At 52.0% G+C, this 26567-nt stretch overlaps 1 protein-coding gene and 1 pseudogene across 3 annotated transcripts in view; both read left to right on the top strand.

Annotated features, from left to right (window-relative positions):
- The window catches only part of PTK2B (protein tyrosine kinase 2 beta), a 116764-nt gene that overhangs the window by 75379 nt on the left and 14818 nt on the right, over window positions 1–26567 (top strand). For all 3 annotated transcript variants that reach the window (XM_028519425.2, XM_028519436.2, XM_028519427.2), the window contains exons 3-21: window positions 3915–4093; window positions 4573–4660; window positions 5874–5953; window positions 15317–15379; window positions 15588–15642; window positions 16071–16211; window positions 16556–16630; window positions 17217–17318; window positions 18043–18160; window positions 18721–18760; window positions 19176–19222; window positions 20128–20178; window positions 20583–20680; window positions 21502–21586; window positions 21826–21926; window positions 22200–22315; window positions 23879–23979; window positions 24158–24247; window positions 25126–25330. In XM_028519425.2, the coding sequence (XP_028375226.1) occupies window positions 3915–4093; window positions 4573–4660; window positions 5874–5953; window positions 15317–15379; window positions 15588–15642; window positions 16071–16211; window positions 16556–16630; window positions 17217–17318; window positions 18043–18160; window positions 18721–18760; window positions 19176–19222; window positions 20128–20178; window positions 20583–20680; window positions 21502–21586; window positions 21826–21926; window positions 22200–22315; window positions 23879–23979; window positions 24158–24247; window positions 25126–25330 (1835 nt within the window). The remainder of the gene's footprint in view (window positions 1–3914; window positions 4094–4572; window positions 4661–5873; window positions 5954–15316; window positions 15380–15587; window positions 15643–16070; window positions 16212–16555; window positions 16631–17216; window positions 17319–18042; window positions 18161–18720; window positions 18761–19175; window positions 19223–20127; window positions 20179–20582; window positions 20681–21501; window positions 21587–21825; window positions 21927–22199; window positions 22316–23878; window positions 23980–24157; window positions 24248–25125; window positions 25331–26567) is intronic.
- LOC114504463 lies at window positions 13673–13778 on the top strand (annotated as a pseudogene).

The following is a 26567-nucleotide window of genomic DNA, read 5'->3' as shown; positions in this document are numbered from 1 at the left end:
GGACAAAGCCTTTACACCCCTGAAGTGGCCAGTCACCAGATGCAGGCTGCCCCCAGCAAGAGGCGGGACTTTAGCGAAGATGAGGCCAATTCTAATGGAAGGGGTGGAGGGGTCTCAGTTATCATGATGACTAAAAAAATTTAGGTGTTTTATTTGTAGAAAAAGGTGGGCCTAAGAAAATCATGAGCCTGCAGAGACTACTACAGAAATTATAAAATGTGGCTGAGGTACAGGGACAGACTATCAGATGAAGGAAGCCGAGAAAGAGACGAGAAACAGCCTCACACATACGTCACCTAATGTTAGACATCCTTGCAAAAACAAATCAACTTTAAACCACACGATCCACAAACATCAGTTCCCGATGGGGGTTAAAAATGTGACTGAGTCCCGATAAAGGAAGAGAAAGTAGACTGAGTGATTGACTGCTTGGGTGACCTTTTTCTGTTTTGGAAAGAATTTACTGTGGGCACGGAGATAAGCATCCAGTCCTTTGTTTCTGACCTGTAAGAGGAAATGCCAGAGGAGAGGGAGAGCGGCAGCGGCCGGCCGTCAGGGGCTTCACACTGTTGGATAAAGAGAGTAAATCAGTCAGCCGAGCTGGAAGAAAAGCCGTAGAAATCCCACCGTTCGCCGGGAAGCACCAGGCGCGTGAGCCACGGACAACCGGAGGGCCCGATTTTCCGTGGCCCTCCTGTGAGCAGAAGTGAAGTTTCTCCTGTAGCCAAAAAGAATCCTGGTCTTATCAAAACAGTGACTGATAAAACTAAGACAGCTCTTTTTTTCCCTACCGTGTTATTGATAGGAACGTAGTGAGTAGGTAGACATCTTAGACTGGTGTTTTTAAAAAGTGATTTGTTAATAGAGAAAGAAATACTGACTCCCTAATGACGACCGGTGAGCCGCGGGCAGAGGGCTGGGCTTGCTGCTCCCATCCGTGGCCTGGGGAGCCGTGTGAAGGCTTGGGGAGCGGCATGAAAGGGTGAGGGAGGCAGGGCCGACCCAAAAGCCTCCACCGTGAGATCATGTCAAACCTCGAATGTTTGATCTGTTTAATCTGATCCCTTACCCCACTCTGGGAGCCCCTCAATTTAAGCTGCTTTCCCTGAGCATTCGCTAATAGAAGCTGCTTGCAGTGAGGGCTCCGTGTGCCCTGGGGCTCCTGGGGGTGCTCTGCGCAGTGAGTCTGTCACAGACCGTCGCCGACTGTTTGAATGAAGGAAGCTCTGTAGCTTCACGTGATGGGGGTGGGGGCCAGGGATCAGGGAGTGAGTCATCCTGCCAGAGGTTCGCTCAGATCTGGGGCCAGACCCTGGGACCGTGTGACTCCTAACGAGTGCTCCTTCTGTGTCGTCTATGGTGGTCGATCTCGCTGCTCCCCACTGTGAAGCCCACCTGAGGGACTGGTGCACCCTGCGGTGCAGCTCTGGTGCCAGCACAGGTGTCCTGGGGTGCCCTGCCAGACACCCCTGCCGGGACCCCAGTCTCAGACTCCAGGGTTCCCAGGCCACCCACGTGTCTGCCTGATTGGCTACAAACTTAAGGGTTCTTGGGTCTAGGACCGCACACTGCACTTGGTTGTTCTATCTCTTGGGTCTCCTCCAGTCTGACGGAGTTCACGAGTCTGAAAGAGGGCAGGCCTTTTATTCTCTCCGTCTCCGAGAAGACCCCTCGCCCTGGCCGTCATGAACTTTTGGCAGAAATATCTCAGAAATGGTGCTGTGTTCTTCTTGGTGGATCCAGGTGACAGACACACTCTGTTTACCTGTCCTCCTGGTGACGATGATGTTAGCGTGGGTGACCTGGTCATTTGCGTCTGCCAGGTTTTCCTGGGCTTATGATTAGTGTCTGAGGGAAGACCTGCTGAGACCACGTCACTCTCCCATGTATCATCAGAGCCCCACCCTCCAGCTTTATCACCCGCTGATGAGTCACGCCCGAACCAGCTGATGCTGGGTGGCTGGCCGCCGCCGTAAGGAAGAGCGTTCCCTTTCCCTCCTTTCTTTATCTGTCCATCTCAGATTCTGTTTTGTTTGGTGGGGTGTGATCTATCCCTCGCTTGTGTATTTTAGTGCTCAGGTTGTCCCAGTTGTGGCCAGTGCCAGCCTTTTTGAGTTGATCTGTTTCCTTGACGTATAGCCCCAACATTCTCTGAACTCTCCTTTTTCCCCCCAGAACAAAAAGATATTCCAGGCTCATCTTGTACTTTATTTGTTCCATCCCTGGAACCAGCCCTTTCTTCCAGGAGCCCTGGAACCTTGTAGTGCGGAAGGATATTTGGAAACTAAGACTCAGTGTTTGGTGTGCAAATGACACTCAGGGTATCGTTGATCCTGGCTCCTTCAATAAGCAAAGCACTGCGGCGGTCTCGCTCGCTCTCTCTCCCTGTGAGTTCTCGCCAGTACTTCCAATTCCAATCCCTCACCAAGGGTTCTCTCCGTCCTTCCCCTCTCCATATTTCAAGTGCTTTCTCCAATGGCAAGAAACCTATTTCCCACCGTCTTCAATACATTCACTCCTTTGCTCAGTCTCCCTGTACGTCACCAATCGCCTGACCACTCCAGCCACCTCTGCCCAGTCCCATCTCCTCCTTTGCTCCGATTCTGGCTTTGCGGCCACCCCTCAGCCTCGCTACTGTGACCCGTGGCCACCCCATCATCCCCAAGAGAAGAAACAAAAAAGAGATTAAGAAGGTGAAGAAGAAGAAAGCAGACTTTTTTGTTTGTTTGTTTTTGCAAAAGCACCAGAATTGCCACCTGATTGCTGTGATAAAATAATGCTAGCAATTTTTTTTCCAGTACTTACCTCATGCTGGGTTTTGTCCTAAGGAGTTTTGCCTAATTTAATCCTCATAAAATCATTTAAAATAGGCGCTGTTATTTTTGTCGTGTTATAAATGGTCGTGTGTAGACTTAGGGACAGGCACATTGCAAAGATACTCCACAGAGGTTGACCAGTGCCTGAGAGTTTCAAAATCTGCCTTTGAGGGTCCTCTCTGCCCCGCCAGGAGCAGGCTCGATTCACCAGTTATGTGCGGAACCACGTGAGAAACCTGAGTTACACTGGAACCCATGTGATTCGGACCAGGCGTGGCCTTCTACATGGGCTTCCAGGCAGCTGCCTGCCTGATGTCTTCTTCATTCGGCTCCAGCTCCAGGCCAGGGAGCTATGGCATCGGGATGTCGGGCAGGCTGACTTCCGGCCAAGAAAGCAGGAGTAAGGAGGGCACCTATTTTCCGATCAGTACTCTATGTCCTGTGGTCATGCTTCTTGTGTGGGGACTGTGCCACTTAATCCCTTAATGCAAGTCCTGTCCTTCTGTCTTGCCCAGCCCTACCATCCCACAAAGCAGCTTGGTCTAGTCCAAATCCTCAGAGTCCAGTGGACCAGGGTTGAAAATCCCAGCTTAATTCCATGAGCTGTGTGGCCTCTATCAGTTTCCTTTCCATCCAAATGGGGATGTAACACCTGCTTCCGTGTTGTATGGATTTAATGAAATAATGAATACTAAGTGCCCAGAAGTGCCTCCTGCAGAACCCGAGTAATACCGGCTAAACTGGAAACCATTCAGTGGGTGCTTTTTGCATAGTGGGTGCTTGATAACTATTAGCTGGTCTGGTTGGACTGAAATGCAGAAGCACGGAATTCATGCTCTTTGCCTCACTGCGTTTTCCCCTTTGCTTGTGCTCTCTTCTCTCAGTTCCTCTGTCTCTACCTCATTTTGCCAGGTTGTTCATCCATCAGACAGGGCCCACTGTGTACAGGGCCTTGCACTGAGAGCTAGAGAATCACAGATGAATAAAACACTAAGACGGAAGCTCACCCTGGAGAGTCACTCTTCCGGGGCTGCATGAGGATGGTGGGAGCCTGGAAGGAGGCACCTCTGAGTTGTGTCCCTGTCTTCTCCTCCGCAGGAGGTCATTGCCTCCATCCTGCTGAGCGGGCGGATCGGGCCCAACATCCAGCTGGCTGAGTGCTATGGGCTGAGGCTGAAGCACATGAAGTCGGACGAGATCCACTGGCTGCACCCGCAGATGACAGTGGGCGAGGTGCAGGACAAGTATGCGTGTCTGCACATGGAAGCCGAGTGGAGGTAGGAGAGGGGCCCTGGGCTCTCAGATGGGGGAGATGAGTGTGGGGCAGGGAGGACCTGGGAGCACTTCCCACCCTCTGAGAATCTTCTAGAACATCTAAGTGACATTTAGGCTTAGTCCTCCTGTAGTGTCCAATGCATGCATTTGCCAAGGCCTAACATGGGCTCCTGGCACATCCCCCCACCCCGGGCACTGGTGCGATGGAGGGGGAACAGAAGTGCTGGGAGGAGGGTGAGCCAGGCCAGTGGCTGGTCCAAGGAAAACCGTTGCCAGGAAGAGCAAGTGTGGGAAGTCAGCACTAGAGCTGACCACCACCTGCTGGCCACCCCTCTGCCCTCTGTGGTCCTCCACCCAAAAGTCCTAACAGGGTGGCCAGGAACTGTACGAGTAGCCCCTTGCGTGTGGTGGATGAGGTTGCTTCTGTCCTTGCCTGGTCCCACTCGTTTAAATACAAGAGAGTCTCAATTTGCTGTCCCAGGTATGACCTTCAAATCCGCTACTTGCCAGAAGACTTCATAGAGAGTCTGAAAAAAGACAGGACTACACTGCTTTATTTTTACCAACAGGTAAAAGAGAATTCTTGTGCCCAGGGTCGTATTGCACCGTAAATGCAAGTATTACCCATGCTCTCCTAGGAGATGGGAGGACAGAGCCCTGGAGGTCCCAGTCAAGGAAACTTCACTTGGGGACGGTCCTTAGCCCCTGGTTAGTTGTCCAGCTCTGCCTCCCTCACAGCTAGTTAAGTGCAGCGAACCCTGCTCCACATGCTCACGGCTCCTCCTGGAACTTTCCTGGTGGCTGTTTACTGCCCGGGAGACCTGGCTGGGGAACCAGGCGGAGCAGGTCCGGGAAGAAGGCTGTCGTTTTAGACACACAGGCTCTGCCGCCTGAGTCACCTGCTTTCTGGTCCAGCTCTGCCTCTTACTAACCCAATGCCCTCGGGGACTCCACCTGCCTGAAGCTGTTTCTTCTTGAATAAAATGTGGATGATAATAGTAATAACAACACCTACTTTATGGGGTTGTTGTGAGGACCAGATGATATCATTAGCGATGCGCTGGCAAGCCAGCTCCCTGAAGCAACAATACCTGATTTGTAGAACTTCCAATTCCCATGGTGTAAATAGGCCTGTTTTAAGCTACTGATGATGTGTTATCAGCCAGCTTGCAACATTTCAAAAAATTTAATAACCAGCTCTCATGAGCTGTTTGGAGCTTCTCCAACACACTGATGCAGTACATGTGATGTGCCTCACGCAGGACTTGGCACTGAGTGAATGCCGTCACTCTGTTCTGCTGACCTTCGCTCCCTCCTGTGTCTCTCCCAGTTTGCTGGAGACCAAGCTGGACTTTTTTTGTACAGTGGATGACATCTGTCACTACTTACCAACAAGGCTTTGGATAAATTACTGACCCCTCCCCCAGATCCCTGTTTTTGTATCTCCAAAATAAGGAGTGGGGGAGGGGACTCTGAATTTCCTGCCTCGTGGAGCTCACGGTAACATGTCCAAAGCACTTCAACGACCCGAAGGCCCCATCCTGTGGAGGCTTGGTCAGCCCTGCCGGGGTTCTGGAGGGAGGCTGAGGCAGAGCAGAGGGTGGGCGGCCCCTTTCTGCTCTTCATCTCCTGCTGTGCATTTGTGCGTGGTGGGTGCGTGAGAGAGACAGCCCAGGGGGACAGGACTGTGTTCAAGGCACCCACCAGCTCCTGGGGCCTCTGCTCAGGCAAACAGGGAACGAGGGCGGAAGTCTCAACCTTGGCCTTTCTCCCCACTCCCAGCTCCGGATTGACTACATGCAACGCTATGCCAGCAAGGTCAGCGAGGGCATGGCCCTGCAGCTGGGCTGTCTGGAGCTCAGGTAGGTGGCCTTGCGGCCTCTCCAGGGAAGATGCTTGTGTCTTCCCTCCTGTACTGGGCTCCTGGCCAGCTCGGCTGTCCTCCAGGGTGGGAAGCAAGAGTGGATATGTGAGCCGGGAGGGGACAAGTGGTGGCTGACAGGGCTTGGCCCTGGGTGCTTGCCGTCTGGACCCTGGGATAGAAGTGAGTGCCAAGTCCTCTCGGGCTGGTGTCCCCGTCTTCCTTTGGCTGCCACAGCACTTGCCTCCTGGATGCCTGCTTCTTCCCTCTGGCTGCCATCCAAGTGATTCAGTAAACGTTTCTCTGAGCCTTAGGTGAGATTCTGGGAGGTATTCAAATGTTGGGAATCCCATCTGTGTTGCTCGCTGCCATGTCCCCAGCTCCCACAGGCACTGCTAAGTATGTACGAAATTAGAGAATCATCCAGACAGGTCCTTAAACCTACGGTGTTTGGGAAGTGACAGGTGTGTCTGCAATTGATCATAACACAAGGCAGGATGAAATACGCGCCAGCCAGATGTACATACAGGAGCCATTAATGCTGCCTTAGGGCACCAGGAGGAGGAGATTGGAACTGCTCTGGGAAGGAAGAGAGAGCCTCCTATAAGGAGACACTGGGGCAGGCTGGGGCAGGGCAGTGTGCATGCTGGACTCAGTGACCGGTGGGAGGACAAGGCCAGACTGGAGGACAGAGGCAGATGAGTTGTGGGAGGTGGGTTCGGGCTGATGGTGGAAGACTCTGAATGATAGTCTAAGGAGTAGGTCTTACTCTTGGCTGTTGGGCCAAGGATGGTGATGTGGTTAAACCTGTGTTCTAGTACATTCTTGCCCAAAGCAACACCACTGAGTTCACCACCCATCATCATCCATCTGCCCCTTCTACACTCCCACTGCTTTTTCTGTAACCCCCTTATCTGTCTTACAACAGTGGTTCTGGAATCTGGTTGCAAATCATAATCACCTGGGAGCTTATTAAAGTAGAATAACCCTAACCCTACCCTTGGAACCCTGGTTTAGTAGAGTTGGGTGGGACTTTAGGGTGTGCATTTTGACAACTCCCCCCATCCCCCCCACACCCCTGAGATGACTTGAACATGGTTAGCCTCTTGAGTGGATGGAGGGACTTCCAAGACCATTGCCAGGGAAACCTTTGGCAAAGGGTGACTTTTGGTGACCTCAAAATGTGGTTGTAGGAAGAGTCCTGGCCCTGTCTGTGACATTGAAGTTATAGAGAGTGTGACCCTGCTGCTGCTTCTGGGGGCCATGCAGGAATTCGGGCTCCCATCCTGGGTCTCAGAGAGGGTGCTGAGCTGTCCCCTAGGGAGGGCCATGGGATGGAAAGGCCCTCCTTTCCTGCTTTTGTCTCTGCATCTGAGACTGTTGGCGTTTGTGCCAGAATAGGTCAAGGAGAGCCTTGGAGGGCTCCTCACTGGTTTCCCACTTGGTGACTCTGTCTCAACAAGCCGGGGGACACAAGGGCCCTCTGTACAGAGAAAGTCTGCAGCCTGTGGTGCTAATCGGAAGACAGACCACCTGGCCACAGCTGGCAGTGGCCCTGGGGGTCCTCTGTTGGTGGGTCGGGAGTTGTCTGTGAGTTTACTTTATTATGTGTGCCCTTTTATACCTTCCGAGGCCATGACAGCTCCTATAACCTGCATTCGGCTTACACAGTCTCATCTCCTCTGAAATTAGATGCCTGAGCAAAGCTTACCTTTCCCTTTTCATCTGTGGCGCTCACACCAGGACTCTGCATTCAGTTTGAGACATCAATCTTTTAAGTCACCTCTCCAAATATCATCACTTAGTCGTAACGTAACAGTGATGAGAAGACCCTTTAGTATTCTATTTTATCCTTGTTTTGTTTTTATTTCCTTGACTCATTCCCAAATTATTATTGGTAATAGGAATAATAATAGCTATTATATAATACTATTAACAACAACAACAATAATAATAGCTATTATTATTGTCTAATGCCAGACGCACTGGAGCGCACAGTGAGCTCTCGTCAGGTTTCGCGGTGTCTGCTGCCTTAGCAACTCAGGCTCTTTCTGTGTTTGTTGAATGACAGCGGCACGCCATGTCCTGTCTCCCGGGCCTGAGGACAGAGTCAGAGAGATGTTCCTATTCCTACAGGTTGATCTTTGAGTTACAGGTTACATGATATTCGGAAGAGAATGGGGAAAATGCCTACTTTGTAAGTTTAATAGAAGATTTAAAAACCTATGATTTTTAAACTTGAATACAAAGCTACACCTTACAATGTACCATATATCATATGGTCTATATGATTTTACCATATAAAATCAAGTTTTAGCTATTCCTCACCAAGAGAAATGGATACATTTCTGAAAACTGGGCCATAAGGCAGAATTTTCCAGGGCTGGGATTTTTCCCCCTGCAAAGGTTCCAGCATGCGGTCTGCCCACAGACCACAGGCAGAGTTCCTTGTCCTATTAACATGGTTGATGGTATCACCTAGGGAAAAAGTATGTGTCTCTAAAAAAAAATTCTTTCCTGGCTTACAAAAGGAGTATGATATATGCACAAGATAAGAGGTTAGCAAGATGAATCCTCCATGGATTCAGTTCACATCAAGGAGCGACTGGGCATAATGAGGAAGACCACGGGGTCTGGAGCTGGGCTGCCCGGGAGGTCCTGGGTCTTCCGTTTCCTGGGCGAGTCGCTTCAGCTGTTTGTGCCTCAGTTCTTCCATCTGTAAAATGAGAATGATAATTATAGTGGCAACCATATAGGATTGTTCTGAGGAGTAAATGAATTTGTGCATTTAAAGTACTTAGAACAATGATACGGACCAAAGTACCCAATAATGATTTATTATTTGTACTAATTATTTTTCTCTTTACTTTTATTCATTATTTTAAAACTTATTTTAATAGACTTTATTTTGTAGAGCAGTATTAGGTTCACAGCAAAATTAAGGGGCAGGTACAGAGATTTCCCGTAGGCCCCCTCCCCACACAGGGCCCGCCTCCCCTCTTACTAGCACCCCCACCAGAGCGCTACAATGGTTACAGTCTCTGAACCCACACCGAGACACCCTTATCACCTGAAGTCCATAGTTTACATCCAGGCTCACTGTTGATATTGTAGATTCTATGGGTCTTAACAAGTGTGTACTGACATGTGGCCACCATCACAATATCATCCAAAATAATCTCACTGTCCTAAGAACCCATGTTCCACCTATGTATCCCTCCTTCCCTCCACCCCCTGGCAACCAACGATATTGTCACTGACTTCACAGTTTTGCTTTTTCCAGAATTTCATATTGTTGAAATCATTCCTAATCAATTTTATGAATTTATTGGAGGTGCTTTATAAATGCCAAATGTGTTATTTTATCTACATGCCCCCCGATACATTAAAATGTGAAATTCATGGCCCACATGCCGTGAATCAGTACCTGCCCAGTGTGAGGAGCCAGATGGCTTCCCCTTCACCTGAGGTGCCAGGGCAGCTGCCAGCCCCTGGCAGAGCTCCAGACACTGACCTGAAAGCTCTGAGTGAACATAGAACCCCAATAATAGTTAACTTGTAACTAATAATAAGTAAAGATCAGACAAAGACCACTTAGCTGGCTTCAAAAGGCATTTTGTTCCATAGTTAGCAAATGTTTGTGATGAATCAATATTTCTATCGCTTTTTAGAAGGAAAACATAACCCACTGGATTTTCAAAGATGTTTCTTTACTTTCTGCTGTCATCACCTGGGGATAGATCATGGACTTGTGCCTGTTCTTGGGCCCCCTGGTCCTCTGATGTGTTGGCCTGTCACAACGGCAGCCCTGGGCTGGGGAGAACCAGCCGGGCACTAGAGGGCGCTCCCAGCAGGCGCACCCTCATTCAGTGAAGGCAGCTGAGGCAGGTCAGGGATCACTGGGTGCTGCTCACCGACAGCAGCTGAGATGCGGCTCAGTCCAGACGACTGTGGAGCTCAATCTCTGGAAAAAGCAATACGTCTGATTAGCAGTGGCGACGGGCTCTCTCAGACACCCCAGTGATGTCCAACTGCCCAAATGTTCGAAACACACAGATCATGGCACACCTGAGTGACTGGGGGCCGCGGTCAAGAAAAACAAACACACGAGCTGATCTTCGGTGCATGGGAGAGGGGCCATCAGTGGTGTAGGGAGCGCGCTGATTTCAACAGATTGGGGTAACTTTGGTATGTTACTGAGTTACCTTTCCCTAATTAAACATTTTTCCATTCACCACCCCCTTAATCACTTTAAAATTGCTATTATTTTCATATGTTTTAATTCCTCAGTGTTCACTTCAAAATTTGTTTACCCTTCCATTTAACCAACCCCAGCTTTTGTTTTGCTAAGGCTTATTTAAATATTCTAGTCCTCAAAATTCTTTTATCCACCCCTAGTCTCAATTCTCATTCATCCATTCAACAATTATCATAAACTAGGAGTGACATTAAGGGACCCGGTGTTGGGGACTCAGAAGCTGCTCTTGCCCCCTTAGTGAGTAATGCACCCCCTCTGGCTGACATACTCTTCTCATTCCCCTTTTCAGCCTGGTAAATTATTCTTCGTTTTGGAAGCTTTAGAAAATTTACTAAGCCAGTATTGCCTACGTGCCCTCTGCATGCATAGGAAACCTCAGGGCATATCTGTGAGGTGTCGATAATAAGCAATTTGGTGGCCACAGCCTCTTCCTGCAAAGCCAGCTCAGGGATTTCTCCATCTCGAAGCCTCTCCTCACCCTGCCCACCCCACCTGCCTGCCCGAGGCACCGGTTGGCTCCTGCGCACTAGACTGTGAAATCTTGTCAGATCCTTGAAGTCAGGGTTGGCATTCCCTTCACCTAGCACCCAATGAGGGCACAGTCCATATTTGAATTAATGGATAACCCTGAAAGATCTAAATTCCTCTTCCCTGGTGCACATTTGCCAACATTCATTCTGTTAGAATTAAATAATTGCGTATGGCAAGCCAATTTGTTCAGTTTCCTAAGAGTTTATTTTGTAGCTCACTCAGCCAGCGGGAATCATGGATGGTCACCTGGTGCCTGGACTTGGCGCCTTGCAGGAGTGCTCTGAGGTTTTCTGTGAAAGTGGAGGGCAGGTGACACTGACTCAGAATACTTTCTAAATCTGTCATCATTGGCTGTGTGGAAATTTGGGATCTTAACCACAAGCATCTCAGGTAGAAGTATGATGAAATGGTTTTCCTCCCAGGGAGAATCCTGGATAAGGTTCATTTTTTTTTTAGTTGCAGTTGACATACGATCTTGTCTCAGACAACCCCATAATTAGACATTCGTGTAACTCGTGAAGTGATCACCCTGATAAACCTAGTGCCCATCTGACACCATGCACAGTTTTTATAATATTATTGATGTATCCCCTGTGCTGTACTTTGCACCCCCATGACTAGTCTGTAACTACCACTTTGTACTCCTAAATCCCTTCACCTTTTTCACCCTGCCCCCAGCTGCTCTCCCATCTGGCAACTGTCAAAATGTTCTCTGTATCTATGAGCCTGTTTCTACTCTGTTTGTTCATTTATTTTGTTTCGTTTTTTTTTTTAGATTCCATATGTAAGTGAAATCATCTGGCATTTGTCTTTCCCTGTCTGACTTATTTCACTCAGCAGAATACCCTGTAGGTCCACCCATGTTGTTGCAGGTGGCAAGATTTCATTTTTTTTTAATGGCTGGATCATATTCCATTGTATATATGCACCACTTCTTATTTACCCACTCACCTACTGGTGGACACTTAGGTTGCTTCCATAGCTTGGCTATTGTAAATAATGCTGCAATAAACATGTGGATTTATAGCATTTTTATGTTCTGTAACTGATTGTCTTCCCTGTTACCTGTTGTCTGGTTTCCAAGCATCAGACTTGCCCCAATCAGCTGGAATAGTTCACTAGCCTCTGCTATCTTGTTCTGTCAGATACCTGGTAGAGAGAAGCATTGGGGAAGAGCCACACTTCCCAGTTCCCTAAGTCCTTGTGTTGAATCAAGCTGCTGGGGCTTCTCAACCTCAGCAGTCGGGGCATTTAGAGCTGTGTGGCTCTTTGTCATAGAGGCCATCCTGTGCTTTGTAGGACACTTAGCAGCCTCCCTGGCCTCCACGCACTGGATGCTGGTAGTGAAACAACCAGGTGTGACAATTGTAAAGGTCCCCTACATTGCCAAATGTCTTCAGGCTGGGGAGGAGGTCACCGCTGCCTCTGGTTGAGAACCACTGAGTTAGACCATTGGAAGGCCATATACTTGCACTGCTGAACGTTAGACCCGCCAGCCACCACATTGATGGAACTTTCATGTTATATCATTGCGGTTTACCAAAATTGCAACAGGAGAAAAAGGGACATATATTGCCTTCTCATTTTGGGGGGTAAAATAAATATTGAGAATATTAATTTTCTTTCAATAAACAGTTTTTCAAACTTTTTATTTTAAGCAATGCAATCTCTATTTCATGGTAAATGTTTTCTCTTGGGGAATTATACACTTAACGAGGTCTTCTATCCAATATCCTGGCTTCCTGGACAAGTGAACCCCAAACCACAAGTTTGCCATATTCTTTAGCTCATTTATCTCGTTGCCTGGTTTCTTTCTAGGCCTGCTTTATTTAAATATGTAAACTGTGTGTCCTTGCATCTTTCTTTGGAGGGATATAGGCTGGAAATGCATCTCAGCATTGTAAGATATAATTTAGCAATATTCACTGAGCCATCATTAAATAGTATTACTCTTTAATGCTCATTTGACTGTGCCCATTTTGGGTTCTGTAAGATGAATTTTATATCAAAGACTATAGCTTTTGTTTTCCCCTCATTCCAGCTACTGGCGTTGGACACAGCTCCACCTGCCCTTGCTAGAAAGAGCCCCTAGTGTTACTGGGCCCTGCTCCCCACACAGACCTTCCCCTCTTCCTCATTTGCATTCCCCTCGTCTGTTCTCCTCCGAGCTACGGTGACCCGGTGTGTGCGTGTGTCAGGGGCTGGGAAGAGAGAGGGGACCATAATGAGAACAGAGATCAGGATAAAATAACTGCTTTCAAACCTATGACACCTAAAAAGGGAGTTAAATTTAACATTTGTAGCTCCAGGGGCCCAGAGAGGGGCAGGGAAAGGAGCACAGGACTTTATGCCGAGTAGACGCGGGGCTCCGGAGGGGCTGCCTCCGCAGGTAGCGCGCCCAGACTGCTGCCATCGTGATGGGCTGAACAACCTCGCCGCCTTCATTTCTTCCAGTAAAAGGAGTAATACTCGTTCAATATGGAATATTTGGAGCATGTAGGAAAGGAAGAAAAAACTGACTAAAGTCACTTGCAATTTCATTAACCAGAGCTAATTTCCATTAACAAGGTCGATCCAGTCTGATGGTCTCCAGTGCATTTTTTCTAAAATTGAAACTGTATTTATTAAAACATAGTTACTTAACATGCTTGACAATATTTTCAAACCCACCATTTGTTAAGGTGAAGGGATTAAGCAGTTCACGTCGGTGGCTGCAGAACAGCCACAGAGACGTGGATTGCAGCATGGGGAGCGCGGTCGATATGGCGAGGTGGTGCGGCGCCCGGTGGGGGAGCGCTCGGGGCAGTGTGGGGCGGGGCGAGAGCGCAGGGGCTTCCCGCGCTGAGGCTGGGATGCAATGGTATTGAGTGTAAATGGTCACTGAAAAGTAAAATGCAGTTAAATTAAGTTTTAAAAACACCAATTATTATTATTGCTTCTTGGCCTTTTGGCTAAGATCAAATGTAGTATCTGTTCTTATCCGTTTAAAAACATCCATTATTAAAAATTACTAAATAAATATACACACAGACACATACACAATGAACTATTGTGCAGCAATGAAAAAGAATGAAACCTTGCCATTTGGAACAACATGGAGGACCTAAAGGGTATTATGCTCAGTGGAATGAGTCAGACAGGGAGAGGCAAATGCAATGTGGTCCCACTTACGTGCGGAACCTAAAAACAAAACAAACAAGTAAAACAAAACAGACTCCTAGAGACAGAGACCCAAGGGATGGTTACCAGAGGGAAAGGTGGAGGGGATGGGTGAAAAGGTTAATATTATTAACTAAATATAGTTAATATCGTGATAACGTTTACAAGATGGCCGATGATCAGTAGAGTTAGTGAGGTGATCACCCTGTAAAGTATAAAAATGTCAAATCACTAGGTCGTACCCCTGAAACTAATATAACCAATAGAGGATAGTATACAAACTATAATTAAATTAAAAAGAAATTAAAAACAAAACAAAAACACACCATTTATTAAGAATTGTTAAGGATACAACATTATGTTTTTTAATTGGGGATTTCTTCTACGATTTCATGCTTTCCATGTTCTTTCCAATCCCATGACTGGGGAGTATTTTCCTAGATTTTCTTGTAGTTTGATGACAATTTTATTGTTACATTTACCTCTTTAGTCCATCTAGAATAAATGTTTAAAATTAAGTGTGAGATGAAGATCTAATCTCAACATTTTCTAGTCATAGTTAGTTGTCTAGATTCACGTCTTTGGGGTCAGAAGTTACCGCCTCTCCCCGCTTACAGTATCGCAGCCAGCTGTCCTCAGCTGCGTGTGCAGACGGTGGGGCCGAAGGAGCAGAGCCACTCGTGTGTCAGATTCCAGTGTGACAGTGTCCGCACCAGCCGAAGAAGTTTCTAGACCTGGCGGTGCAGGCAGAGCAGGGTGGAGACACAAGTGGGGACAGTGGCCATTTGATCTTGACTTAAACAACAATTGCTATGCACAAATAATACATAAAAATCCCCATTAAGACATACACTTAATGGGTCTTAAAGACTATACATATATTAAAAAATTAATAAATGTCACCCCTGGCCGTAGGATTCTTTTTCTTTTTCCTTTTTCTATTCCATAAGTTCTAAAATTTTTCTATGTACTGCATTTAATAATTATTTAAGTAGACACACCAACACACACACACACACACACACACACACACACAATGTTTCAGGGAGAGCTGAAGAAGGAGAAGGAAACTGCCCAGGGCAGCCGGCCCCTGCAGGTGGAGGCAGGCGGGTGTCCCTGAACCGACAGCTGCAGTGCTGGTGGCCCCGGGCCATTCGTGCTCGTCCTCTGCCCGCAGCGGGGCAGTCCCCGAACGGAGCTGTAGGGCTGCGGTCTTTTCTAGAAATGAGATTTTTGGGTTTTCCTGGTTTTCTAGGTATCAAACTTTTTGACTCTCCTAACTTGCTCCCTCCCAGTGGTTCCCACACGTGGCAGGGGAAGGGGGGCTTCTAGGCCAACGTGTGGGGTGTCAGGCGACCTGGCTGTGGTGGCTCCGTGCTCCGGCCATCAGCCTCTCCATGGTTTCTCTCTCTCCAGGCGGTTCTTCAAGGACATGCCCCACAATGCACTTGACAAAAAGTCCAACTTCGAGCTCCTGGAGTAAGTCCTGAGATGGGCCGGCCTCCCCTCCCTTCTCGATGCCTTGCTTTTCCTGCTCATCCCCTACTCCACTCACCCCCAGACCAGAGACAGGAAGCAAGCCCCACCCACCCCATCCTTGAGCCCTCTCACCTCTGCCTGATTGGCCAGAAGTCCCGGGCTGGGGGACAGAGGGTGTCAAATGATGCTTTTTTTTTTCTTCTTTCAGGAAGGAAGTGGGGCTTGATCTGTTTTTCCCAAAGCAGATGCAGGAAAACTTAAAGGTCAGTGGGCAAGGGGCCCAGAAAGACCCCTTCGTGCTGGTTCCCAGGACTAGAGCTAAAGGTATTGGGCTGGGGAATACCAGGGACACATCCAGGATATCTGTGTCGTTTTGGGCCGCCTGGACATAGGACAACAAAATGCATCCAGTGGGCCCTTTCCACGGCAGGGGGTCAGGAAAACTGGCTCTATTTCCACATCGGAGGCCAATTAGCTGTGCCCCTGAGCACTGGCCTCCCCTGCCTCCCTTCCAGGGCTGTGGTGAGCTTTGCTTGAGACAACAGGTGTGTGCTCTAGGTAAGAGACTGCCAGGGCTCTCGTGGCAGAGGCCCGGGGACCGTCTTAGCGCAGCAGGCAGGCTCTAGGAGAGACCCTGAGGGGAGGAACCAGAGCCGGGAGGGGCCTGCTCACCCCTGCCCTTCCCCCCCAGCCCAAGCAGTTCCGGAAGATGATCCAGCAGACATTCCAGCAGTATGCCTCGCTCAGGGAGGAGGAGTGCGTCATGAAGTTCTTCAACACCCTCGCCGGTTTTGCCAGCATTGACCAGGAGACCTATCGCTGTGAACTCATTGTAATTCTCTCCTCCACCTGAATTCTGGGCCTCTCGGGAGAGGGAGCCAGGCGGCCATCAAGGAGGGGGGGGGAAGGGGCTTTGCTTGCTTGTACTGACCTGCCCTAACATGCATCAAATGTTAATCTACTTGCCTTGGGAAGGAAGCTGAAATCTTGGCTCCAACTCTGGGAGGTGGGCAGGGTTTGCGGAGGGGACAATCTCTGTAGCAAGAGTTTAAGAGTGGAAGGAGCTGGAGGGCCCAGGAGACAGTAGCCTGTGCCTAGTGTAGTGGGTTCCCCCCCAAAGTTTCTGAAATAGGAGTAGGGCAGGGCTTGGGTAACCATTCTTTCCTTTTATTGCAGCAAGGATGGAACATTACTGTGGACCTGGTCATCGGCCCTAAAGGCATCCGCCAGCTTACCAGTCAAGACGCAAAGGTAGAAAGACACTGGGGGCAGGCCCCATCCCACCTTTGGCTGAGCTGCCCCCCGCCTCTGCTGCCTCCTACCCTGGCCTGCCCCATCCATTCTTCCTGCCCATGGGCATGAGCAGTGGTAGTGAGTGTTTGGCATAACAGTATAGGGCTGATTGTTCTTTGTTGGCCTGTAGCTATCCCCTGTGTAGAGGCTGGAGAGGGGTACAGGGAGGGCTTGAGGGTATGGAGCAGAGGGAAGGACACTATTTTGGCTCTTCTGGCTCAGATAGCAGAGTTGCTCTTTCAGTGGCCAGATGGGACCCTCCCTCCCCTGGGAGTCAGAAGGCCTGGGTCCAGTCCTGGCTCTCCCACCGACTTGGCATATGACCTTGGGCAAGTCCTAGCTTTCTCGACTCATGTTCTCATCTGCAAAGCCAGGGGCTTGGACTAGATGATCCTTCCAGCATTAATTGTCTTTGATCCTCTCTTCACCCCGCTAAGAGACTCCCAAATCCCACTTTTTCCTTGTGCCCCCCATACTGACCAGTTTCCATGGCCCGATCCCAGGAGTGGGGTGGTCTGATGGCTCCTCCCTTCCTCCCCCACAGCCCACCTGCCTGGCAGAGTTCAAGCAGATCAGGTCCATCAGGTGCCTCCTGCTGGAGGACGGCCAGGCAGCGCTGCAGCTGGGCATCGAGGGTGCCCCCCAGGTGAGCGTCTCTGGGAATCGGGAAGCTCCAAAATATGGGAGCACAACTGCAAGTTGGGTGTTCTTGCACAGATAGTCAGGAAGTTGGGGATTCTCCAGCTTCTGAGATCCTGCTGAAAAAAAAAACTGGACCTAGTTCTCAAAGTACCAGGACGATGATACATTATACAGAAGATAGCTCAGGATCCACACTGTTGTCAAAAGTGTCAAGAAAAAAAAAAAGCTGGGGAGTTTTCTGGGCCAGGGGTGAGGATGGGGGGAGTAAAGGTGACCAGAAATCTGGCCGAATTAGAGGCCTCACTTTACACACGTGAACAGTGACTCAGAATTAAGACCTCAAAGACCCAGGCTTTTGCGTGGGTGTGAGAATCAGAGACCTCAGAGGAAAACAGATTTCTATCTCTCCTTTCATTCATGTATTCCCTGCCCCCTCGTTCCCTCTTCCCTTTTTTGTTTCTGCTCTTGCGTATTTTGTACCTACCATTGAGAGACTAAAATAAACCGGACCTGGAACTGGCCTTCCTAGTTTAAGGCAGTCAGTTGGGAGGGATGACAAGAGCGCCCCCTGGTGGCTCTCGGGAAAATGCAAGCCAAGCCGCAGTTGGGGCGCGGATGGATTTTGGGTGAGGGTGGATGGCAGGAATATGCAATTTCTTCTCTTTCCTGTCGGATAGACTGCAGCCTAGGCTCTGGGGTCTCATACTTGGCTGGTCTCTTCTCTGCAGTCCTTGTCCATCAAAACCTCCTCTCTGGCAGAGGCCGAGAACATGGCTGACCTCATAGACGGTTACTGCCGGCTGCAGGGGGAGCATAAAACCTCTCTCATCATTCATCCCAAGAAAGGTACGTTTCTACTCACAGGCAAACTGGCCCAGTGGGCATCTGGTGGCACGGCCGAGCCAAGCCGCCTCCCTCAGCCCCACCCTGCCCCTGGGAGAAAGCAGGGGAAGCTAAGCCATTGACCAACGTGTGAAAGAAGTGGCTGTGGTGGTGTGTGGAGGTGCTCACCTGGCCCCTGTGGTCCCACCTGAGTCCCAAGCAGCAGACCCCTGGCCCCACTGGTCAGTGGCGGCCTGGAGGCCAACTTCTGGAGGAAAAGTCATGGTAGCCCCAGAAAGACCAAAGCTGTAGCTAGAACCTGGCTGGTTTCTCTTGTGTGGGTGCCTCTGCTTTGGGATGGGATCAGGAAGCAGGATCCTGGGCTGGAGGAAGCCCAATAATTTCTCCTGTGAAGAGGGTTCCAATTCAGGACCAAGGCCGCCCAGCTTCTACTCACGCTTTCAAAGGGCACATAATGGCCGGGAGGGTCTCCCTTCTGCCGGCTCGTAGCAGCTGTGCGGTCAGCTGGCCAGCAGGACTTGTGTCCCTGGCTCCATCTCCTTTCCTTCCTCCCCTCTTCCCAGATGGTGAGAAGCGGAACAGCCTGCCCCAGATCCCTGCGCTGTGAGTACAGCCAGACGGCAGGGAACGGGCCCTGCCCTCAGCCTGTCTCCCCGGGAGAAGGCAGAACAAACAGGGAGCCTCCAGCCCCGTGGTTTCCGGTCCCCAGGGGAGAACGCTGGAACCCCAGCATGTCACGAGTGGCAATATTTTTGTCAGTAAATTTCTCCCAGTAAATTCTTATGGGGATAATCATGTATTCTAATGCCACCTGGCATTTAATCCGACGGAATGTTGTCCCTTCCCTGCTGCCCCCAGGTTAGAATAACCTGGACACGCTCCCAGGTTACAGACTGTGGACACAATGTAGCTGGCCCTCCGGGCGGGATGGTGGGACAGGGTGGGCCACAATTGCCCTGGGGGAGCATTGCTAGGCTCTGAACTCACTCGGCTCCTGCCCCCTCATCTCCTCCTGCAGAAACCTGGAGGCTCAGCGGCCCTGCCTCTCAGAGAGCTGCAGCATCGGTAAGCCTGCCCACCCGCTGCCCACCGCCCGCACCCAGAGCCTCTCTTCTGCTTGCTCCTGTGAGATTGTCAAGGATCCCCTCAGAATTACACAAGCACGAACTTTCCCTAGGACGTCTCAGTGATGGTGTAAAACGTCCATCAGTCACAATAGCAAACGTGCTTTGAATAGTTAGCATGTGGGACCGTGTCTGTCTCAGCTCAGGCCGCCATAATGAAACACTGCAGACCGGGCGGCTCACACAGCAGACATTTATTTCTCACAGCCCCGGAGGCTGGGCGTGTAAGAGCCACATCCGGCACGGTCAGGTCCAGGGAGCACGTTCTCCCTGGTTTGCAGACAGCTGCCTTCTCCGTGTCCTCACGTGGTGGGCAGATGGAGAGCTCTGGACTCTTCCTCTTCTGATAAGGACACTCTTCCCTTCATGGGAGCTCCACCTCATGACCTCATGTAGCCCTCCCCACCCCCAAAGACCTCGCCCCCAAGTACGATCGCATTGGGGCTCAGGGCTTCCACATGTGAATTTGGCGAGGGGCATCACAAATGTTCAATCCATAATAGCATTAAATACATTGGAGATGTTATTTTACCTGACCTTTGGGACATTCCCCAGAAACATTCATTTTACAGAAAAGGAAGCTGAGATTAGGGGAGACTAACCAACTTGCCCTAAATAAGGCAAGCGGGCAGCAGCGAGCAGGGACTCCAGCCAGGCGCCCTGGGCTCCGTGGCCATTGGAAACCTGTGCCCGAGCCCTGGTTGTCACCTTACCCGCCCCCCCCCCCCACCAGGTGTGGTCAGCCTTGGTTCCCCCGGCCTGATATGGGAGCCACACCCCTGGGTCCTGGAGGTGCCGTTGGAGGGGGGCATCACGCCCATGGGGTGTCCTTTCCTGTCATTGCAGAGTCCGACATCTATGCTGAGATTCCTGACGAGACTCTGCGAAGGTCAGGAGGTAAGTCCTTGACCCCACCGTGTAGGCCACAGCTGGGGCCCTGTGTGGGGACTTATGTGACACCGCAGGGGGATTTTCTTTCTTTCTCTGTCCTCTGCCACGTGGGATTCAGACAGGGACAGCCTGAGCAAGGCACCCTTGATCTGGGGCTCCTCAGAGTATGGCCATGGGGCTGCTTTCAGAGGGACTGGGGCAACGGCTCTTCCTCGGGTCTGAGACAACAGAACATTCTAGCACCCCTTTCCCAGCCCCGCCCCTGGTTCTTGGCTGCGGTGTTGCAAGGGGTCTTGGGCACACCTGAGCAGAAGGGGAGCAGAGCCTGGTGTTACAGCCTGTGGACACGCAGATTTCTGGGTGTCAGCCGGTTTCTGAACTCTGGGTCTCCGCTCTGTCCCTGTGTGCAGGCCCACAATATGGCATCGCCCGGGAAGATGTGATTCTGAATCGAATTCTTGGAGAAGGCTTTTTTGGAGAGGTCTATGAAGGTGTCTACACAAACCACGTGAGTTCCAACTCTTCCCCGACGCCTGGCTTCCACTGTGTGTAGGGTGGGGGAGGAGCATGAACCTTGCAGGGCTGGAGGCGGCAGTCGTGCTGCGTGGGTCTCCGTGCACTTGGCAACTGCAGTATTTATGAAATACCCAGGGCATGACGGAAACAAGAGTCATTTCCAAGGATAGTGATGCCGGGTTCAAAACAGAGGCGGCTCCGGGAGAGGGGCGACTGACCCTTGGTGGGGGAATGTGAGCGGGGAGGCACGATACCACGCAGTTCTGAGGAAGGGCCGGGGGATCTGAGCAGGCGTTAATGCTGAGGCCGCCAGTGGGGTGGGATGTCGTTCCTGGTTGTGCTCCCACCAGGCCTGGGGGACGGGCAGAGCTGAAGGAAAGGGGCAGAGAAATGCGAAAACTAACAATAAAGGGAGAAAGACACCCGCAGGCCAGGTCTGATGGCGGTGGCCTCACACCTGCTCCACAGACACCCGCTAACCTGGGGCAGGGCCCTTGGCCCCTCCGCCTCCGTTTCCCCATCTGCACAGCCAGGGACTCGAGGAACCTGGCCTTCAAAGTCACTGCAGTCCTTGCGCACCCTGCACAGGAAGAAAGAGTAGGGAAGAGAGGACAGGCGGAGAAGAGAGGAGCAGGGACAAGACGAGGAAGAAAGGGCAGGAATGTGCTGTGCAGAGACCCAGAGGCCAGAGGTCACCGGCCTTCCCCTGGTGGGCTGTGAAGCCTGTGGGGAGATGACGGTGGCACCTGGAAGGGACACTTTCTTTTGGGTGCTGGGCTGGACCAAGGGGCCCTGAACTCACTCTCATTGCAGAAAGGGGAGAAGGTCAGTGTAGCTGTGAAGACTTGCAAGAAAGACTGCACTCTGGACAACAAAGAGAAGTTCATGAGTGAGGCAGGTAGGCGATCCCTGAGAAGGGACACAGCGCCCGAGAGCTGGAGAAGACCCCGAGGCAACACAGACCCCCCACACGAGAGAGGGGCCTGGAATTTGGGAAGGGGGTGGTGTGAGCAGTGCTGGGACCCACGTGGGAGGAGGGGTGTCCCTCCCCGTTTCTCCCGGTTGGGACAGCAAAGCACGTTTCTCACCGAGGACCTTAGAGCCACTTCCGCCCGTCCCTCTCACCCCTGATTTCAGTGATGATGAAGAATCTGGACCACCCGCACATTGTGAAGCTGATAGGCATCATCGAAGAGGAGCCCACCTGGATCATAATGGAACTGTATTCCTACGGGGAGGTGAGCGGGAGGTGGCAGTAGGGGAGCCCTGTGGTGGCAGCTGCGCCGCAGCGGAGCCGGGTGGCATGAGGTTAGAAGGAGGGGCCCTTAACTCCCAGCTTCCTACCTTCTGTATTCAGCTGAAACCACCCAGAGACCATTTGTAGACGAAATCCCTGGGACCTCCTGCAGCCTGGGTCGGCCCCCCAACCCCCGCCTGCACCCTTTGACCTGGCTCCCTGGCTCAGGCCAAGGCCATGCCCACTCTTGATGGCACCTTTCCCCTTCCGGCAGCTGGGCCACTACCTGGAGCGAAACAAGAACTCCCTGAAGGTGCTCACTCTCGTCCTGTACTCGCTACAGATTTGTAAGGCCATGGCCTACCTGGAGAGCATCAACTGTGTCCACAGGTGCGGCTGGGGTGGGAGAGGGCCCCTCGATCTGATCCCGCAGAGCTCGGGGTAGAGCAGGGCCTTGGTGTCACACAGACCGTGTCAGAACCCCAGCTCCAAGGTGACACCCTGAGCACCTTTTGTGAACCTGTTTCCTTCTCTGATAAGTGGAAGTAGGAATATGTACCTCACAGGGCTGCTATTAAGGATGAAAATAAAGTAAGTCCTAGGTGCCTGATGGCAGCTGGGTGCATCCTAGTCTGCTTCCCTGTGGGTTCCAGGAGATCGCTTCCCACTTGCTGTCCTCCCTGTAGCCCATTGGGTGACACAGAACCCAGGCAGGAGGGTCGGGGCGAGGGCAGCGCTGGGAAGATCCTGGGGTCTGGGCCTTTCCAGCCAGAGGGGCTGGCACTGCCCCGCAATCCCTGGACTACCAAGTCCAGTCCTCCCTGTCTGTGCCACCAGCCCCTTCTCCTGGCATTGCTCCCTCCCTAAAAGGAGGCCCCCACCACAGGGGACAGGATCCCCCAGAGGAAGGAGAAGGGTGCTCTCAGAGCACTAAGGTATACGGGTGAGTTCTTCAGTCCCGCACCATGGATGTCAGCTATGTGGCCTTGTGAGTGATGTTATGCAAAACAGGGTTGGGGGCTATAAACATTCACTCATTCATTCATTCACTCATCACTCATTCATTCATTCATTCATTCACTCATTCAACAATACTCTGGAACTCTCACCCTCTGCCTCCAAGTGCTGTCCTGGGCTTTGGGTTAAAGTCATAATCAAAACAGAAAAAAAATTCCTTTCTCATGGAGCTTACCTTCTAGCACGAGGCTAAAATGAGACAGAAAGAGTCGTGGGGTGAAGATGGTGGGATAACAGATTTGGTTCCTCTATTTGTGTGACATCTTTTCAATAATAAAGACAAATGGCCAGGAGGGAGCCTGCCTGTGAGAAGCAAGCTGACCAGCCAGTGTGGGGTCAGATGTGATGCAGGAACATGGGGTAAACTATGTCAGCGAGCGCTGCCCTGTGAGGGTGAGGCTGCCTCCTTTGCTGCCAGCACCCTGTTGGGCCAGCTCCTCTGCTGCGGGGGCAGGGGTCTCCCTGTCAGCACAAGCTGCCGCTGCTCTCAGCCATGCGCAGTCCTCTGCAAGCATGAGGACAGAACAGCTGTGCCCGGTCACATGGTTGGGGTTCTTGGCTGGAGAATCAGCAGGGCGACAGCACCCCTGGCAGAAGGACAATGCAGGCAGCAGGGCCGCAGAGTGTAGGGAGCAAGTCCTGAGAACCTGAAATGGGCTTGAAATGGGCTTCGCGGTGGAGACACAGGAGAAGTGATGACGGGAGTGGAGGCTCAACGGTGAGGTGAAAGGGGGTGACGAAGGGCCTGGTGTGTGGCGGGGGCTCCAGTAAGATGACTCAGTGGGCCAGGGAAGGGCTGACCCGTGGGAGCTGCTGGACTCCTCCCTGAGGCTGGGTCCCGGCCAGCACTCTCCTTTGTCTCTCCTTTCATCCGTCCGTCTGTCTGTCTGAAGCACTCAGAACCACCTTACCCTCGTCTTCCTATCCCTTTTCCAGGGACATCGCCGTCCGGAACATCCTGGTGGCCTCCCCGGAGTGTGTGAAGCTGGGGGACTTCGGCCTGTCCCGCTACATCGAGGATGAGGACTACTACAAAGGTGAGGGCGCTCGGCCTCTGCCTCGCCCCCGGATGGGCTGCGGAAGCCAGAGTCCCAGGAGAGAGGCCACGGTCAGCAGGCTGTGGGTCCCGGGCCTCCAGGGAATAGGCTGTATTTTTTGATAATTCTGGATCTTTCTTCCCTAAACGCCGCCTGTAAACCTCTCTGCCACTCCAAGCCTCTGTGACACGTCTGCCCATCAAATGGATGTCACCCGAGTCCATTAACTTCCGCCGCTTCACCACGGCCAGTGACGTCTGGATGTTTGGTGAGCTGCATCTCCGAAGGGTTTCGACTCCCGCCCCCGTGAGCAGGCTAAGGGGAGGTGCAGGAGCGGGGCTCTGGCTCTGGCCCCCTGCTGGGTGGCAGGGCTCTGTTTTGCTGTGGCCGCTGGGAAGCGTCAGAAGTGAGAGGCCAGTGGTGGGGGGGTGACAGGGGCTCAGGGCCGGCTGGGGCAGTGCGGGCCAGTCGTCCTGGAAATGGCTCTCGAGGTGAGCGTGTGCGCCACCAGCCAGCCCCGGGCACCAGTGTGGGACACCAGGGAGGGATCCTCCAAGGCAAACTGAGGTTTTTTCCGAGAAGGAGGTTCAGGGAGAGATGAGGATGAGCCCAGGTGACAGACAGACAGACAGCCCGCCCCTACAGAGCACACGGCCTCGTAGATCACCCCTCTCAGCTCTCCACAGCCCACCGGTGAAGTCCTGTTGTTAGTATTCCCAGTCTCCAGATACAGAAGCCGAGGTTCAGGCCGGTCAGGGGCTTCCCCTCGATCACAGAGGCAGCACGTATTGGCTCCAAACCCCACCTTTCTGATGGAGGCTGCACCCCTTCCTAAGGGAAGGCGCCGGTGGTCCCAACGACGTGCCCACCCCACCCCACCCCACCCCACAGAACCGTAATAGCTGCATGTGGAGGGGGCGCAGAGAGGGGGCCTTGCTCACTTACAGATGCAGTGGCTGGTCCCTCAGTGACCACTCTGGTGAACAGGACTCCGGGGATGCCCAAGGGGGAGGCGAGGGAACACGGAGCTCCTCCCCGCAGGGACCGAGAGCTGATGACTGTGGCTGCGCCTGGAGGGGGCGCACTGACCCCCCCAGGCGAACCCGGCGCCAGCACGGGCTCTGAGCCGCCTCCTCCTGCTTGCAGCCGTGTGCCTGTGGGAGATCCTGAGCTTCGGCAAGCAGCCCTTCTTCTGGCTGGAGAACAAGGATGTCATCGGGGTGCTCGAGAAGGGCGACCGGCTGCCCAAGCCCGACCTCTGTCCGCCTGTCCTCTACAACCTCATGACCCGATGCTGGGACTATGACCCCAGCGAGCGGCCCCGCTTCACTGAGCTTGCGTGCAGCCTCAGGTGAGCGGGGGCAGGGGTGGGGCTGCGGGCACAGGGCCCCGAGGGAGCCAGGCCTCTCTGCCGCAGCGCCTGCAGGTTTACAGTGGGCTTCCCTAAATGACGCACGGTGTCCTTGTCCCCACCCCGACGGTCAGAGAGTCAGGTTCACAGCTGGTGACTCGCCCAAGGCAGTGACAGGCGGGCTGGGACGAGTGCCAGGACCGCCCCTCTGACCTACACAGACCTCCGTGTCCAGGTGGAATTAGCCCATCCTCCAGCAGAAGTGCGGACCCTTCGTTTGTTCTTCCCAGATTACAGGGAAGAGGGTCAGTGTGGACTGTGAAGACAGTGACCGAGGGGTCGCCTCTCCCCTCTGAATGGAACTGTGATGGCCTGGGGTCTGATCCTTATCAGGTGCCCGGGGCTGTCACCCCTGGGAGGTGCCTGGTGAAGGGTGCTGTTGGAGCATACTTCAGGCGGCCCCTGTTTCCTTGGTGGCCTCTCTGACATCAGTTCCTCCTTGGGTGATCTCACTTCTTTTGGCGCCTTTGAAGGCCAACTTCTCCTGTAAAGGGCCGGATAGCAAATACTCTGGGCTTTGTAGGCTGTGTGGTCTCTGCTGAAACTACTCGGCTCTGCCTCTGAGGCTTAGAGCAGCCGTGGACAGCAGGCAATGCGTGGGTGTAGCTGGGTTTCAACAAGACTGCATTTGTGGACACCGAAATGCGAATTTCATGTCATTTTCCCGTGTCCTGAAATACTTTTTTTCCAGTAATTAAAACATTTAAAAACCATTCTTAGTTTAGGGGCATACAAAAATAGGCAGTAGCCAGAGTTGGCCTGTGGGTTGTTAAATAGTGCGACCTCACACCCGGTAGCTACCATGAGGGTATGTTTTGGGGGCAAGAAAATAGCTCCTGGAAACCGCTGTGGGAGGCCCCCAGGGCGGGACGCTGGGAAGGCCCAGGCCGGGGCACTGGGGGTGACGCTGTGTTTGCGTGTAGGGGCAAGGGTGGTGACGCAGTGTGCGAGACCCCCGGCTTCGAAGGCCGCTCTGCTCCTGTCTTCCCCCTCACTGACACCCCTGGTTAATTCCAGACTCATTTCTTGGTCCCTTAGAAAGGAGATTTGGGAAACTGAAGGATTCCAAGAGAAAAGTATTTGAAAGATGTAGCCCAAGAGAGCAAAAGCTCTGGGGTGATGAGGTGGTAGAGGGGTCTTACTTCATCCTGGGGCTTGAGGACCAAGGGGGGCAGTG

Source organism: Phyllostomus discolor, chromosome 8, assembly GCF_004126475.2.
Source record: "Phyllostomus discolor isolate MPI-MPIP mPhyDis1 chromosome 8, mPhyDis1.pri.v3, whole genome shotgun sequence".
Classification (NCBI taxonomy): Eukaryota; Metazoa; Chordata; class Mammalia; order Chiroptera; family Phyllostomidae; genus Phyllostomus; species Phyllostomus discolor.
The sequence above is the reverse complement of the archived record's forward strand: the minus strand, read 5'-3'. Positions and strand labels throughout refer to the sequence as shown.